Below are 15,545 nucleotides of genomic sequence, written 5' to 3'. Positions count from 1 at the left end.
ACGAGTCTACCGCTCTTAACCACTACACCACACTGGCTCTTGCCTTTGCCTGGGGCTGCTGACCACCTGCTATTGCCAACGAACCTAGCCCAGATCAGCAGGCCCCAAACCCATTGGCTGTTCTTCCCGTTTTAAGGTTAAGGAAAGCATGTGGCGTGTTCAGAAAAAGCTGTGCGGTTTGCATCTCTCCAGCCAACTGCCCCAACAGGAAAATATGTGCACAGTTTGCTGCTTGCAGCAGAAGTCTCCCACACAGAGAGGACCTCGCCTAAGGCGGGCAGAGCGGAGCAGGATGGCGAGCCCAGCCGCCCCTGGCTTTAGCCAACAAAGGGCATTTTTCATTCATTCACGAACATTTGCAAAGGTCACTTCATAAAAGGCTCGTTAAGGGCGGCAATAAAAGGGGAAATGTTCCGGAATTAGAAGAATCTGCCTTTCAGAGGAAGATAACAAAGAGGCCTGTTCATGGACCAAGGAGTTTCCTGCGGGGGCCTCTGTCCCCAGGGCAGCAACATGTTCCTACTGGGTGCCATATTATCCTGACCTATGGAAAGATGTGTTCTCAGGCTCCTGTCCTGGAACATCATGAGATAAGAGCATAGGAAACTCACACTAAGTCAGGCCACTGGCTCAGCTAGCTTAGTGCAGTCTGTGCTGACTGACAGTGGCTCTTCGAGGTTGCAGGCAGATGTCACAGACTGGCTGGATGCCAAGGAGCGGTGGGAGCTGGGGAACCCCCAAGGGAAACCCCAGGGGAAGAAAGCTCAGAGCTAGGGAACTGGTGGTGGGATGACGATGAGTGACCAGGGGGAGCAGGTGTTGGAAGCTGAAGAGGTAATAGGGTTTAGTGAGCAGGAAGAGGCTGTGACAGAGGGCAGTTCAGACTCGGAGGCAGAAGCAGAGGTTGAAGAGGAGAGGGGCCAAGAGGCAGAGGCAGGCTGGTGGAGAAGCCAGGCTGTCTCCCCCATCCGCTTGGTCTCCCAGAACCCGAAAAGGTATGAAGAGGGTGGAGCAAAGACAGACAAGGTGTCTGAGTCTCAGATTGCTTGGGAAGGAACTGGGGGACTAGGTGACTTAAGAGAGCTGTGGGAAGACAAGAGACCTTCCTCGTTGGGGCAAGATCTAGCCAGAAGACTTACTGTGCTCTCTAGGCCTGAGCCGTTGTGCTTCTTTGAATAAAGCCTCAACTTCATGGGCGCCTTATGATTTATTGCTGGCCCGCTCCTAACACCTGCCCTGACAGCAGGAAACATTATCAGCTCGACTGGGAGATGCCATGGATTGAACCATTCCTTCTCTTCTATCCTTTGCCCCATCTGTCCCAGGCTCTGAAAGGCCTGGACGACTCGTATTCTACGATTACAGAGAGCTGCCTCATGCTATTCCACCCAGCCTGCACTGTCAACTCTCGGCAGGAGGCAGCTGTCAAGATCTCAGACAGATTAAAGCCTTTCCCAGCCCCACCCTGGGAAAGAGGTGTGGGGTGCAATGGGGAGGGTGGGATTTCCTTGTAGCCCTCTGGCTTATTGGGGCTGCTTCTCATGAAATTTCTCTCCTTTCTGGGCAACGCATCAAGAAGACTCTCTTCGATCTGAATGTGAAATGCATGTGGATTTTCTTAACAAAGTGAGACAACAAGAAACTAGTCACCTGTGGACTTTGCATTCTGCCATATACAGATTTATTTTCCATGAACAGAGCGGCGGGGGGTAGGGGGATTCACATTAGATCATGTCCATCTGGGAATATTTGTTTTACCCTTTACCACCTAATCTCCAGGATCAAGTCCACAGGATGGACAATATCCCATTTTTTTAAATAAAAAGAGACAAAATTTCTTTAACCGCTAACGAAAAAAAGGGAGGCGGGGAAATTCTCTAATAACTGGCTGCCATTAGAGGGTAGGTAATCAATTGCTTCAGGAATGATGCCTCTTATCTATTATAAGTTAATGGATCAGAGATGAAAGACAAATGGAAACCCAAAGGGAAAGAGCGTGATTCTAAGCCAGCTTTGTTCAAGGAGAAAATGAGAGGCCTTTCTTGCCAAATATTCTTTTCCCTCAAAAAAAAAAAAACTTACCTCTTGGCAATCCTGAAGAAACTTTTGAAGATCTCTGTTGTCTTTTAATCTCATCAGAAGCTCGCTGGCCACCTCCCGGTTCTTCTTATGCCTGTTGAAAACAAAAACAAGGAAGGAACTTCTTAAAATGTGGAAACTCTGGAGGACTTTTGCGGTTTTGATTATTATACGCTGCCTGAATGGAAGCTTTGTTGCAGCTCTGAGCATATCTCCCAATCTTTTGGACTCTCCAAACATCCTCTAATCGGGGACAACACTCCTTGAAAAGAAGGACACAATGGCAGGCCTCAGAACTTTTCCCACACACAACAGAATGAAGCAAAGCATTATGGAGAGTTGTCCATACAGAATAATGCAGGAGACATCAACAAAGGATGGGGCTTTGTGTTTAAGGTCTGTTCTGGGGAGGGGCAGCAGTCTGCAGAACTATGGGTGCTGGAAAAATGAGATACATATTTCCTAAAAAGAATTCCTGCACTCCTTAAGAGAGACAGCAGTTTGAAACGTTACTAAGGCAGCTATAGTTTTTGGGCAGCCAAAACCCTTTCCCCTCAGAAAGGAGCTGAGTGGGGGGCACAACTGAGAGAAGATCCCTTTCCGAGTAGGTGGCATGTCCTTACAGCAGTTTCCTGCGCTTTGAAACCAGAATTGGAGGGGGTTGTTTTATTATTTATATGCCACCCACCTGACTGCCTTGCCCCAGCCACTCTGGGCAGCTTCCAGCAAAATACAAAAACGCCAGAAAACATCAAACACTAAAAACTTCCCTGTACAAGAAAGCTCACCTTGCAAAACCAAACACACCCAGAAACACATACATATCCAGCCTCAGGTATTCTAGACCAGGGGTGTCCAACTCCCAAGTGACCACGATCTACTCACAGAGTTATAAACTGGCAGTGATCTATCCCCCTTTTTTGGGGTTCAGGTCAAAGTTGAGCTTTTTTTTAGGGAGGAGGGAAGCCCCGCTTTTGGGGGGTGCAGGGCAACATTTTTGAGCTTTTTTTAGGGGAGCCAAAGTTATTGAGCTTCTTTGGGGGGAGCCAGTGATCTACCAGTGATCTACCACAGACGTCCAATGATCTACTGATAGATCATGATCTACCTGTTGGATGTGCCTGCTCTAGACGTTTCGGACTACAACTCCTCTCTTCCCTATTCAGCCTGTGAAAATGGGGAAGAGTGTTCCCAAGAGGCACATTGCGCTCTCCAACATCAGAAGGTTCACAGGCATTATTCTACCCTGCCCTGTACATCCATATTATTACTGCTACACTGCAATTGAAGACATGTTGAGCCCCAGAGAGTGTCCTGTCTAACTAAGGCTGCCTTCTCAATTCCGGTGAGATTTGAACCCAGAACTCTGTGATTTGCAGCTTCCTCTCTTGGCTACACCGGCTCTCGTTGTATGTGCTAGAAGTGAAGCAAGCTAGGCAGAGAGATGGTACCTTGCCAAAGGTCACCTAGCAAGCAGGAATTTGAAACCAGCCCCTCTCCCTGTTCAAGGCTCCCAAACTCTCACCTGCTGCACTATAATGGCATTTCACTTCTAGAAAGAAAATATGAGGTCCATGTGGTTACATACGCTCCTTTTTTTTTGTAGGGGAAGAGAACATTAGATTGTAAAACCATGCTGGTTACAGACAGTGGTCATGCTATTTCCTGTGCATCATTTGAGCTATATTGAATTTAGCCACAGAGACTGGGCCAGCTTCCCCTGCGCTAATCAAATTAGGATTTCTCTCCTGTTGTACAGGGCAAAAATTGGTCCAACTTTTTATTTTTATTTTTCATTTAAACCACATTAAAGTTAACATGCTTTGACCAAACTTGAAGCCTCTTTCTGATCCCATTACACATTACGAGGCTTTCTCACAGAAGACAAGTTTTCCTCAAAGGCTCTTTAATAAGTCACTGCTATGACTCAGCACCCCATAAACTTACTTCCACCAAGGCCAGCTCCAGTGGTTTCTATAATCCCTAAAGAAAGTAACAGCCTTAAGATTGCCTTGCAGGTGATTAGGCTTATGTAAGCGGAGGCTGTGGTTTTAAAAAAGAAAAGCATCCATAAAAATGTGTCGTTGTTTCCCCCCAAAAAGCTTAACGTCTTTCCAGACGCAGTCACAACATTAAAACGAGCAACCCAAACTTGAAACTGCATGCTGGCAATGCTGTAGAAGACTTGTGCTCCATCGCAGGAGAAGTTGGTCATCTCTATCCAGAGGCAACCCACAGTGGTATCTTTCAGGTGTTGCCGAACTACAACTCCCATCATCCCCAGTCATTGGCCATGCTAGCCGGGGCTGATGGGAGTTGGGGTCCAAAATATCTGGAGGGCACTAAGTTGGCGAAGGCTGGTGTGGCAAGCTTTGTGAGCCTCCCTTTCCGTCTGGTTTCCTCATTTTGGCAGCCATTTTGTGAGGGAGAAACACAGGTGGTAGCTGACAGAGGAAGGAGTCTTATAGCAAGACAGAGCGCTGGTCCATCTCATTGAGCACTGGCAACTCCAAGAGCACAAGAAGAGCTTTGCCAGATCAGTCCAGAGGCCCTCTAGCTAAGCATCCTGTATCCCACAACAACCAAATGGATATGTCTATGGGAAGCCCACAACCTGAGAGGAATTGAACTAATAATAATAATAATAATAATAATAATAATAATAATAATAATAATAATTTATTTATACCCTGCCCATCTGGCTGAGTTTCCCCAGCCACTCTGGGCAGCTCCCAGTCAATTGTTAAAAACAGTACAGCATTAAATATCAAAAACTTCCCTGAACAGGGCTGCCTTCAGATGTCTTTTAAAGATAGGATAGCAGCTTATTTCCTTCACATCTGAAGGGAGGGTGTTCCACAGGGTGGGCGCCACTACCGAGAAGGCCCTTTGCCTGGTTCCCTGTAACCTCACTTCTCGCAATGAGGGAACCACCAGAAGGCCCTTGGAGCTGGACCTCAGTGTCCGGGCTGAATGATGGGGGTGGAGACGCTCCTTCAGGTATACAGGACCGAGGCCGCTTAGGGCTTTAAAGGTCAGCACCAACACTTTGAATTGTGCTCGGAAACGTCCTGGGAGCCAATGCAGATCTCTCAGGACCGGTGTTATATGGTCCCGGCGGCCATTCCCACTCTTCCACTTGTAATCAAAAGTAACCAGTATTCAGAGGTGTGTCACCCCTGATCTGGGGCAGCAGCTAGCCAAGGTTACTCAGGGGTTGGAAAAACTCAGGCCCGGCAGCTGAATTTGGCCCTCCAGGCCTCTGTCTGACTTTCAGAACACTGCCCAGACCACACTGCTCACTGGCTCACCCCGTGTTTTTTGCCTGGTTGGAATATGTCCTTGAAATCTGATCCCCCCTGGATTTCAGCATGTGTAGGAACTAGCCCACTGCCAAAAGGTAAATGTTTTCACTTGTTACGCTGCCTTCTGTCTCTGGACCCCCTCCCCATAGGACTGGTGGCCCCTCAAGCAGGTGCCCAGAAGGGAATGAGGCCCTCGGGCTCTTCATCCCTACTCTAAACGAAAATGCCCAAGGAAGAACCTCGGATGTTCTCCATGCAGACATGTGCCTTTGCTACTCAAGTGATGAGGCGCGGCAGCTGACATCCCAGAGTGCTGCAGCCTCAAGGGCCAATGTCAACCCTTCGTCCTGCTGTGTCTCTCACACTTCCATCTGGCAGCGGTTAACAGACAGCGCTGTGGCTGGATGGGTGTGTGTGTGCACTGCTCATGGCGAACTTTCTAAGTCTAGACAGACTTGGCAGGGACACTCAGAGCAGGAGATGTGTTGGGTGCAATTATGAGGTGGCGTCGATAGCATCTGTCAACACCTCCCATTACAATTAGCGGTCCTGAAGCAACGGCTTATGCGCCGAGAAGGTCTGTTGTTCACGGTGCAATCTGAGAGCCTTTCATAGCCAACATTTTCTAGAACAACCCAAGCAGCCTTATAAAGGGCATGTGTACCTGCTGCTCTTGGGTAGTTGCCAGGGTCACAGCACCACAGCAGGGCCTACAGCTGGAATTTGCCCTGGACTTCCCTTGAGGGAAGGTCTGGCCTGGTAACACTGGTCAAGTAAAACTGGATAGTCATAGTTTAATTGTGCACTGGATAGATCCACTTCTGGATATAAAGTCGCATGTACATTTTGTAAAAACAGGCAAACGCAAATAAGAAAATAGGGAGCCCAAGACTCACTAAATATTCTCAGCAAAGTCTACCTGTCATCAATGGAGTCCACTTTCTCTTGGATCTTGTCAGAGTTGATGTTGCCATCGCTAACCAGTCTCCTTCCGGTCTCTACAACTGCGTTGATCTTCTCCTCGTTGGCATCCATTGTGGTCATGAAATCCTCCTGTTTTTTGATTGCAGCTTCTGCCCCCTCCAAAGTGGTGGGCATTTCAGTGTGTGCCAAAACATATTCCTGTAATGATTAAAACAGCTATAGTGAAGCCTTTCCAACAGTGACTCTGTTGGCACAAATATCACTTTGTGAATTCTCTATTGTATGCCAAGGAAGCAGCACAACACCTCCCGGAAAACTTTACAAATCCGTGTTGAGCCCAGAGTGGGCAAGTCATCTTCACATATTTATGGGGTATGTTAGAGCATTCACAAAACCAAGCCACGTATCACTGGTTACATTCAGATGCTCTATTCCCAGTCCTCCAGAACACAGTTTAGAGATGACTGGGAACGAGAATCAAATTCAAACTTCCCTTCCTTCTTCCCCTTTCTCCACTCTTTGTCATGCCTTTTTAGAAGACTTCCTGATTCCCTTAAACTGTGGTTTGCTATTAAGTCTGAACCATCAAACCGTGGTTTGCGTGATCCCTCCAAACCAGAACTGGAAATCAGGACCAAACTGCGGTTTGCTAGGTTCACTCAAACCACAGTCTAGTGACTGAAACTTCATGGCAAACTATGGTCTGAGAAACCAGGATATCTTCTATTGAGGCATGCCAGAGAGGGAAGGGGCAGAAGAGGAGCCTGAACCATAGTCTGGAGAATGCAGCCAACAGATCAATTTGAGAAGATGAATTTGTAAGAAAATGGTTCTGTGAAGCAGCTCTTGAGGATTAGGAAACTGCTTCCTGAGTTTTCTGAGCTCTACACCATGGGCACAGATTCCAAATTAGTTTTGCTGGTACCAAAATGTATGTGCTGCTCATAGCTGTCAACATTTTCCCTTTCTTAAGGGAAATTCCCTTATTCCAAATAGGATTCCTCGCAAGAAAAGGGAGAAGTTGACGGCTATGGTGCTGCTACGAGGAAATAACTTACAGTGGAAGGTTAGATCTGGGATTTAAACCTCTTTCAGACACTATGCATGGCAAATAGGCCCCAGAATTGCTCATATTACGTGACCTTTGACAGGCTAGTCAGATAGTACATAGGAGCCTAGGGCCTTACACTGAGTCCATCTAACTCAGCATTGTCCACTCTGACTGGCAGTGGCTGTCTGGGGTTTCAGGCAGGGGACATTCCCAGCCTTGACTGGGGATACAGGAAATGAACCTGGACCCTTCTGCCTGCAAAGCAATGTTCCACCCGTGAGCTATGGACCTCCCCGCTCCCCTTCTTAACATGACACCTGCTCACCTGGTTGTTAAGGAAGGCTTCTGCTTGCTTTGTGTCTCTGAGGAACAGCTGATAGGCATGGGACTGGGAGAGAAGGTTCTGCCGGTTTTCCCACATCTTGTGCAGCTCGTTCCATCCGGTGTCCAAGGCCTGCAGGCGCTGGTGCAGGAACATGTACTGAGCATCCGTCTGCCCTTGGGTCACCATCTCGCCCATGTCTCTCATCTTCTGATAGTCCTCTTCGTAATTGTCAATCTCGTTCTTGATGTTCTCGTGCTGTGTGAGTAGCTTCTCGGCTTCCGTCAGCGTGTTCGGCATGTCTTCCGAGGCGATGGCCGTCTGGGTGCGGGACAGCCAAGACTGGAAGTCGTCCAGGTCACGCAGAAACTGCTGCAGCTTGCTGGCCTCCCCAAGGGACTCTTCGCGGTTCTTCAAGGTCGTCTTCATCTCTTCCCAAACGTCGTTGATTTCGGCAAGCCGCGACAGGATGGCCCGAGCTTGGTCGGGGTGCTCCGATTCCAACTTTTCGGCTTCTTTCTGGAGGTCGCTTAACTTGGCCTCGATGGCGACCAAATCGCGCTCCATCCCAGTCAGCTTCCTCTGAAGAGCGATAACGCCTGCCAGGTCATTCCCAAGCTCTTGGGTGGATTCGATAACCTTTGTCTTCTCCCTGATCCACGACTTGGTTTCGTTGCATTCAAGGTGGTAGTTCTGGATACTGAGGGCTGAGAGCAGGGCCTCTTTCTTCACGTCAACAAGCTCTCTGAACTGGCTCCACCTTGTACAGAGAAACACAGGAGGTAAGATGGAGAAGCGTAACATTTATCACGGCTCCTCCTTCCCAATCTGCCAGATGTGCTCTTTAGTATATGAGGTACCTCTGCTCCCTCAGCTCGCAAATAAGTTTAAAGACATATGGCAGGAGTTGTTGATCGGTGAACTGTAAGTCATGTTCTTATTGTGAACTGGGCTACAGTATTACTGCGAGAGTATCTGAATAAAGAAAATAACTAACAATTCATGGAAAGTCTCAGGCGGACCCTCTTCCTCATTTTCATTTTGGAACTTTGCTCTCCCACTTTAACTGGCCCACAAGCCACCCCCAAACCGAGCTGCCTGCTTGGCGAGCTCCCACACGCTGCACTAAACCGGCGCAGCGCAACGTGGGGACTCGCTTCTGCGTCGCTGGAAAATCGCAGGCACACGCGTTCGTGTGTGCGCACGTTCCAACCCACAGAGGAATCTCCGCTGGAGTGAACTGGCCCAGGAAAGGTAAACCTTGCCAACCCCTGAGTTAAGATTAAGTGGTAGAGTGGTACCTCGGGTTACATATGCTTCAGGTTACAGGCGCTTCATTTTAGAGACTCTGCTAACCCACAAATAGTACCTCAGGTTAAGAACTTTGCTTCAGGATGAGAACAGAAATTGTGCTCTGGCGGAGCAACAGCAGCAGGAGGCCTCATTAGCTAAAGTGGTGCTTCAGGTTAAGAACAGTTTCAGGTTAAGAACGGACGTCCAGAACGAATTAAGTACTTAGCCCGAGGTAGCACCGTATATAAATCTCTTTCCACTTACGAGGTTTTCAGCCATTTTGGGTCCATGGCTCCCTTGACCAACTACATTCTTTCTGTGGCACCCCTGTGGGGCTCAATAGTCCGGTTATGTCACCCCTTGCCAGCAGAGCCAGCAACCCATCACCCTTTTTTGAACACCCTCTTCTCTCCTATCTCCTTGGGAGTCCTCCGGGCAGCTGCAGCTGCTGCCCCTGGTCTTTGAGCTTCTCCTCCACCCTTAAAAGAGGTGCCTCATGCCACTGCCCCACCGGGGCCTGGGAAGCACCCCCTGGCCAGCCTCAGAGGCACCATTCACCTGGGGAGCTTGCAGCCAGCGCTGCTGCAACAAACAGCTGTGAAAGCCTTGGGGAGGCTGAGACACGAGAGGGCATCTGAGGAGGGAGGGAAGGAAAGAGGGATAGAGGCCAGTGTTGCCTGCGGCACTCCTTATCATCATTCAAGGCACCGCAGGGTGCTATGGCACACTGGTTGAAAACCACTAGCCTATAGACTTTGCAGGGACTTTTCATAATGAAATTGGAACCCATTTACACAAAATACAGGAGGTTAAAAAAGATATACAGTGGTACCTCTGGTAACGAACTTAATTTGTTGCGGAGGTCCGTTCTTAACCTGAAACTGTTCTTAACTAGAGGCGTGCTTTTGCTAATGGGGCCTCTTGCTGCCTCTGCGCCGCCAGCACACGATTTCCGTTCTCATCCTGGGGCAAAGTTCACAACTTGAGGTAACTCTTCCAGGTTAGTGGAGTTTGTAACCTGAAGCGTTTGTAACCCGAGGCATTTGTAACTCGAGGTACCACGGTATATGTATTTGGATAATAATAATATTTATATATTAAATAAGCATATGTATATAGAATTGTAATTGTTGATTCTTATGGTGTTATAATGTGCCTTTCTTTTCCCCACTCACATTTTTACTTTTTATGTTGTTGTTTAAAACATAATAAAATAATAATAAATCTGTACAGTAAATAAATAAATTTCTCATCTTGATCTGCAAGAGCAAATCCAGTTAAGCAACACAAAATCTGTCACAGATGCTTTAGGTGAGATTCCTGCATTGCAGGGGGTTGGGCTAGACCCTCAGGGGTCCCTTCCAACTCTACAGTTTTATGAATCTGCATTCATCGCTGAACCCACCTTGTGTTGAGCTTATCTTGCTGCGCCTTGATTTCCTTCTCGCCCGGATGGCCATTGTGGATTAGCTGCCTCGCAATCTGGTTCACCACAGCAACCCGTGACGCCTGATTGTTCATTTCCGGCTCTAAGCTTTCAAATCTAGAGAGGGGGTAAAAAGAAGAAAAGGAAGCATGAGCAGAGCGCCAACAACTAAGCAGTATCAGGCGCTGAGCTGCAATTACCCGACGAAGCCCATCTCAGCCTCTCACCTGTGCTGGATCACCTCCAAGTCTTCCAGTTTCTCAGGGATCTCCATGTTGATCAGCCACTGTTCCTTCTCGTCGATCCAAAGCTCACAGGCATCCGCTTCGCTGAGCATCTTGTATAGGGCCAAGGTGTCCTGCAGGGCCTGTTTACGAAGCCGCGTGAGCTCCGCAACCTCCTTGTACCTTTCTTCCATTCCGGACAGCCTGCTCTGCACATCGGTTGATTCCGCGTGCTCCCGCGGCAAGGCCCCGGCCTGTTCGTGCAGGGAATCCATGATGGACCTGTAGCTTGCAATCTCCTCCGCCACGTCTTTGTGTTTCTTCACCAAGGACTGAGTGGAATACTCGTCGTGGCCCACGTCGCTGCTGGAGACAATCTTGAGGATGTCCAACATCCACGCGTCGATATCGTCAGCGTCTGCCTGGAACTGGTGGAGGAGGGAAGCTTCTTCCAGTCGCTTCTTCCGGATGGTGGAGAGCTGCTCCAGATTGGCCCACTGGTTCTTGATGTCTGCAATCCTCTCTCTGATCTTCTCCGACCCAAAGTGGTCCTCGGCTATCATGTCCTCCCCTTCCTTGATGGCCTGTTGGAAGTGGCTGCTCCGACCGCTCATCTCGTCCTCAAACGCCTTATGCTTGCTGAGAAGGCGGACAATGCTGGTCAAGTCCTTTCCGTAATCATCCGACGACAAGATCTGCTCTTTTTCCCTTATCCAGCCCTCCTCTTCAGCCATCTCCCAGAAGAACTTCCAGAGGCGCCGGGACTCTTCCAAGCGAGCTCGACGCTCAGCCGCTAACTGACACAGCTCCTGGTAGCAGAACTCCATGTGAGCCACTCGGTCTCGGATAACTTGCGGGTCGCAAGGCTTGTAACCTGTTGGTAGGCACAAGAGGCATATGGAAAGTCAAACTGCAGAGCAGGCCAAATTATATTCAGCAGCTGATGTTAAGATAATGCGTGTGCTCATGGGCGCTGAGGACCAAACAGATTCACTTTAACAGATGCAATCTTCTGGGATGCCTTACATGTCGAGGCAATTCAGACTGCCGGGACGTGTTTGGAGACCCCACTCATCGTTCTTCTGCCAGCAAGAAGCGCACAAACAGGTCCAAACCCACCCATCCCACACTACATCTGTCATTATCCTGCACCTTTCACACAGGTGCTCCTATATCCCCACCCTGCCTCGCCCGCTACTTTCCTCTGTAACGTGATGAGAGAGAAGTGCCACCACCCCACATGCTCTGCTGTAGGAAATTCCGAAGGAGCCACATGCAAAGTGGAACGTACGTACAGTCGTACCTTGGAAGTCAAACAGAATCCGTTCCAGAAGTCCATTCGACTTCCAAAACGTTCAGAAACCAAAGCGCGGCCTCTGATTGGCTGTAGGAAGCTCCTGCAGCCAATCGGAACCCGCAGAGGATGTTCGGCTTCCAAAAGAACGTTCAAAAACCGGAACACTCACTTCTGGGTTTCGATCATTTGGGAGCCGAATTGTTCGGGAGCCAAGGCGTTTGAGATCCAAGGTACGACTGTATGTCCACAATGGGAACCTCCCAGATAAAGGAATTACAGCATGTGCCCAATTTAGCTGGTGCCTTCTGCTCTATTATAGTTGGCATGCTGGCTATGCCAGCCAAGGAGGAGAAATGGGGAGGAAGGGGGAAAATGGGGCATGGTATAGTAGCTCATGCCTCCTGACTGCTGGTAGAAAAAGTTGGGGCTGAGGAGGCACAGTGAGCCACAAATCGTCTGGACAAATGCTTTATTGGGGTGTAGAGTCACCTTGGTCTACATAAAATTAGTTTATTACACTTGTGGGCCAACAAAGAGCTCAAAAGTGGCTCTCCACCAAAGGATAAGTAAACAAGGGCTTACTAGCTTAAGCTGCAGTTTCTTAAAACAGACTTACCTTCTCCGTCTGTGGCAAATTTTTGGGCTGATGCATTGACCCCTCTCACTCTCTCGGCCTGAATGGAGATGTCAGCCTCGACAAGTGTGTGTTTCTGCAATAGGTCTTCCACTCCGAGGAGATGTTTGCCATAGTCTTGAGACAGCAACAACACCTGTTTACACAAAACCACCCAGTCAAAACCACCATTTTTCTATAGTTCCTGGGGGCAAACTGTGTTTTACGGCTGGCTTTTTCATTAGAGAGGTGTATTTTGAGATCTCAATGGTATTTTGTGCCCAAATATGCATGCTTTCCTGTGAAGTACTGGTGTTTCCCAGGTAAGCCTTGCAAATGTCGAATTCGGTCTCTCACACCCGCCTGATTCTACACGCACATAACTCTCTTAACTGGCTTGAGCCCACGTTTATTTTGGACCCCAACATGACGTGAGAACCAGCTCCCAGCGGGATGGGTGCCACAGCCATTTAACTGAGCAAGAACGTCTGGCAAGGCAACTCACAAAAAATTCAAGATGGCGACCTTGCTGTATGTCAGCATATGTTTGCAGGCTACGAATCAGCAACTAGAAGCCCCTAAACCAAATCCAGCCTTGCAATGAGTCCTGGCTGGTTTCCTAGCTGCCAACCCTGGAGAAAGGTGTATGGAGGAGATGGTGTCTGTGGTAACAAGGACTCTTTTCGGGATGGGGATCATCCGTTCTGCTCTCAAAATTGCCGTTCCTTGAGGAAGACACAAGAGCTACCCACCCTGGAAGAGTGGCAGATGAAGGTGACGGATTATATGGAATTGGCGGAAATGACTGGCAGAATCCGAGACCTGGGAGAAGAGTTGGTGGAAGAAGACTGGAAGAAATTTAAAGACTATCTTCAGAAATACTGTAAAATTAATGAATGTTAAAATGATGTTGGATTGAAAATAAGTGGCATTAGCAACAAAGTTAATAAGAATATGCAAAAATGAATTGATAATGGATGAAAATATAGAGTTATAATATGTTAAGATACAGAGTTAAGATAAACGAAAGAGGGTAAGGATTTGCTGATTTGATTATTTAAATGGGAATACAAAAAGGGGAGGTGTGAGGAGGCCAAGGAAATAAGTTAATGAGTTCAAAGTTACAAAAAACGGATTTGTTTTTAATTCTTTTTTAGCTATTTGTCTTTTGTCTTTTGTATTTTTATTCCTTTTTTTTTCTTTTTCATGTATTTTTCTATGTTCTTTTTTTGTATCTTTTTCTTTTTTATGACCTTTTTTCATTTTGTAAACTTATGTTTTTGTAAAACTTCAATAAATATCTTTTAAAAAAACAAAAAAACAAAATTGCCGTTTGTCAGGGAATCAGGAGCAGGAGCACTGGGGAGAGAGGAATTGGAGAGCGAAGGGGAAGAATCCGAGGGCAGCGTAGGGGAGTATGACAGTGGCCCGAGAGATTCCATGAGCTTCTCCAGCGAATCAGAAGATTCCCAGAAGGGGGCGCCTATGGTCAGGGCAAGGGGGGTCCCAGGGGGGACGCACCAGAAACAAGGAGCCAGAGGGGAACCCCAAAGCAGCAGTGGAGGATCGGGACCAGTTTCCCCACCAGAGCGTAGTGGGGGGGAAGAGTCACATGTGTCAGGGCCAGCGTCTCCTCCGGAGGGGAGGGAGAGTAAGTCAGGGCTGACCACGCCTCCATCGGAGAGTGGGGGAATGGAGGGGAGGTCAGTTGCAGCTAGCCCACCCGAAGGGGGAAGCAGTGACAGCAGCAGTGAAACGGTTAGGAGGAAAACTGCTGGCTGGGCGCGCGCGCCAAGTTCAAATGTACAGGCGCGCGGGACAGCAGGAGACCCGGATGGGGAACCAGCTCCTAAAGCCCGCCGGAGGGAGGGAGAAGGCTCAGGGGAATCAGCGTCAGAAAAGGCTAGGAAGGGCGAGACCCCGGCGGGCAGGCAGACCCAGAGGAGGAAGGAGCAGCGGAAAAGGTGGAGCAAGGCGAGGGTCTTAAATTGGTGTACAGGGGGAGGAGATTCAGAAGGGTCATCAGCGGTCTGACAGTTTGAGACGTGGGGCTGCGCGCTGCGGCTCTGGAAGTGAAACTGAACTTCAATAAAGACTTTTGTATTTAATAAGAAAGCAGCGTTGGTCCTTTGTGAGCTGGGACCTTGGGCAGCCTTGACACCGTTCCTTGAAACTAGTTGTGGGAACTATTCAAATGATCACCCTTCCATCACTCTGGCACTTGCCTGAATTATCAAAATTAAACAGTGCTATTGGAATCGTGGCAATTAAAAAGTGCTTTGTTTGCTAATATGTTTCATTTAGTATGACCGCAGAATCTGTACCGTATTGGCCTGAATATAATCCGCACTCCCCCCCCCCAAATTCTGACCGTGAACAAGTGTGGCTTATATTCGCGACCTTACGATATTGCTGCTGAAACAGCTGCCCTAGGTCCATGGCCCTGTCTTGCCTTCCAAGGCTGGAATAGAGAGCGCCCCCCCCCCGATGCCATCAGAAGGGCCACCGGGGGTGCGGGACAACGGCGCCCGCCCCAACAGTGGCTCCCAAGCCTCCCCCGAACCGCCATAAAGGGGGAAAGGGGGAAGGCCGCCAGCAAAGTGGAGTGGCTCTCCCTGCCGCCCCAGAAGCAGCCCAGGAGCTTTTTCCGCCTCCCACCCTCCATTTTAAAGGTGCGGCTTATATTTGGGTGCGGCTTATATTTGGGCCAATATGGTACATCCTTAGTTGTGAGGCTTGGCTCTTTTTATTTTTAAAAAGATGGCCAAAGAAAATAAAAACCTAGGTAACTGCTAAATAATTACAGTCTAGAAGGTCCAACCCTCATGTTAAATTATTTTTGTATGCCACAACTGCTGCTCGAATTTTACTAGCTAAAAAGTGGAAAACGCGAGAATTACCAACGGTGGAAGAATGGCAGATGAAGATGATGGACTTTTCGGAGCTAGCCGACATAACCGGAAGAGTCCGCGACCAGAAGGAGGAGGAGTATCAGGAAAAGTGGTCAAAAT

General features: G+C 48.5%; 1 protein-coding gene across 4 annotated transcripts in view; it reads right to left on the bottom strand.

Annotated features, from left to right (window-relative positions):
* SPTBN1 (spectrin beta, non-erythrocytic 1) overlaps positions 1-15,545 on the bottom strand; it is a 235,250-nt gene that overhangs the window by 43,530 nt on the left and 176,175 nt on the right. For all 4 annotated transcript variants that reach the window (XM_083604697.1, XM_083604698.1, XM_083604699.1 and 1 more), the window contains 6 exons: positions 12,538-12,691; positions 10,628-11,498; positions 10,380-10,517; positions 7,685-8,441; positions 6,304-6,506; positions 2,083-2,173 (listed from right to left, as the gene is read on the bottom strand). In XM_083604697.1, the coding sequence (XP_083460823.1) occupies positions 2,083-2,173; positions 6,304-6,506; positions 7,685-8,441; positions 10,380-10,517; positions 10,628-11,498; positions 12,538-12,691 (2,214 nt within the window). The remainder of the gene's footprint in view (positions 1-2,082; positions 2,174-6,303; positions 6,507-7,684; positions 8,442-10,379; positions 10,518-10,627; positions 11,499-12,537; positions 12,692-15,545) is intronic.

This window comes from Podarcis filfolensis, assembly GCF_964270895.1.
Source record: "Podarcis filfolensis genome assembly, chromosome: 3".
Lineage (NCBI taxonomy): Eukaryota > Metazoa > Chordata > Lepidosauria > Squamata > Lacertidae > Podarcis > Podarcis filfolensis.
This window is presented reverse-complemented; position numbering and strand designations above follow the sequence as displayed.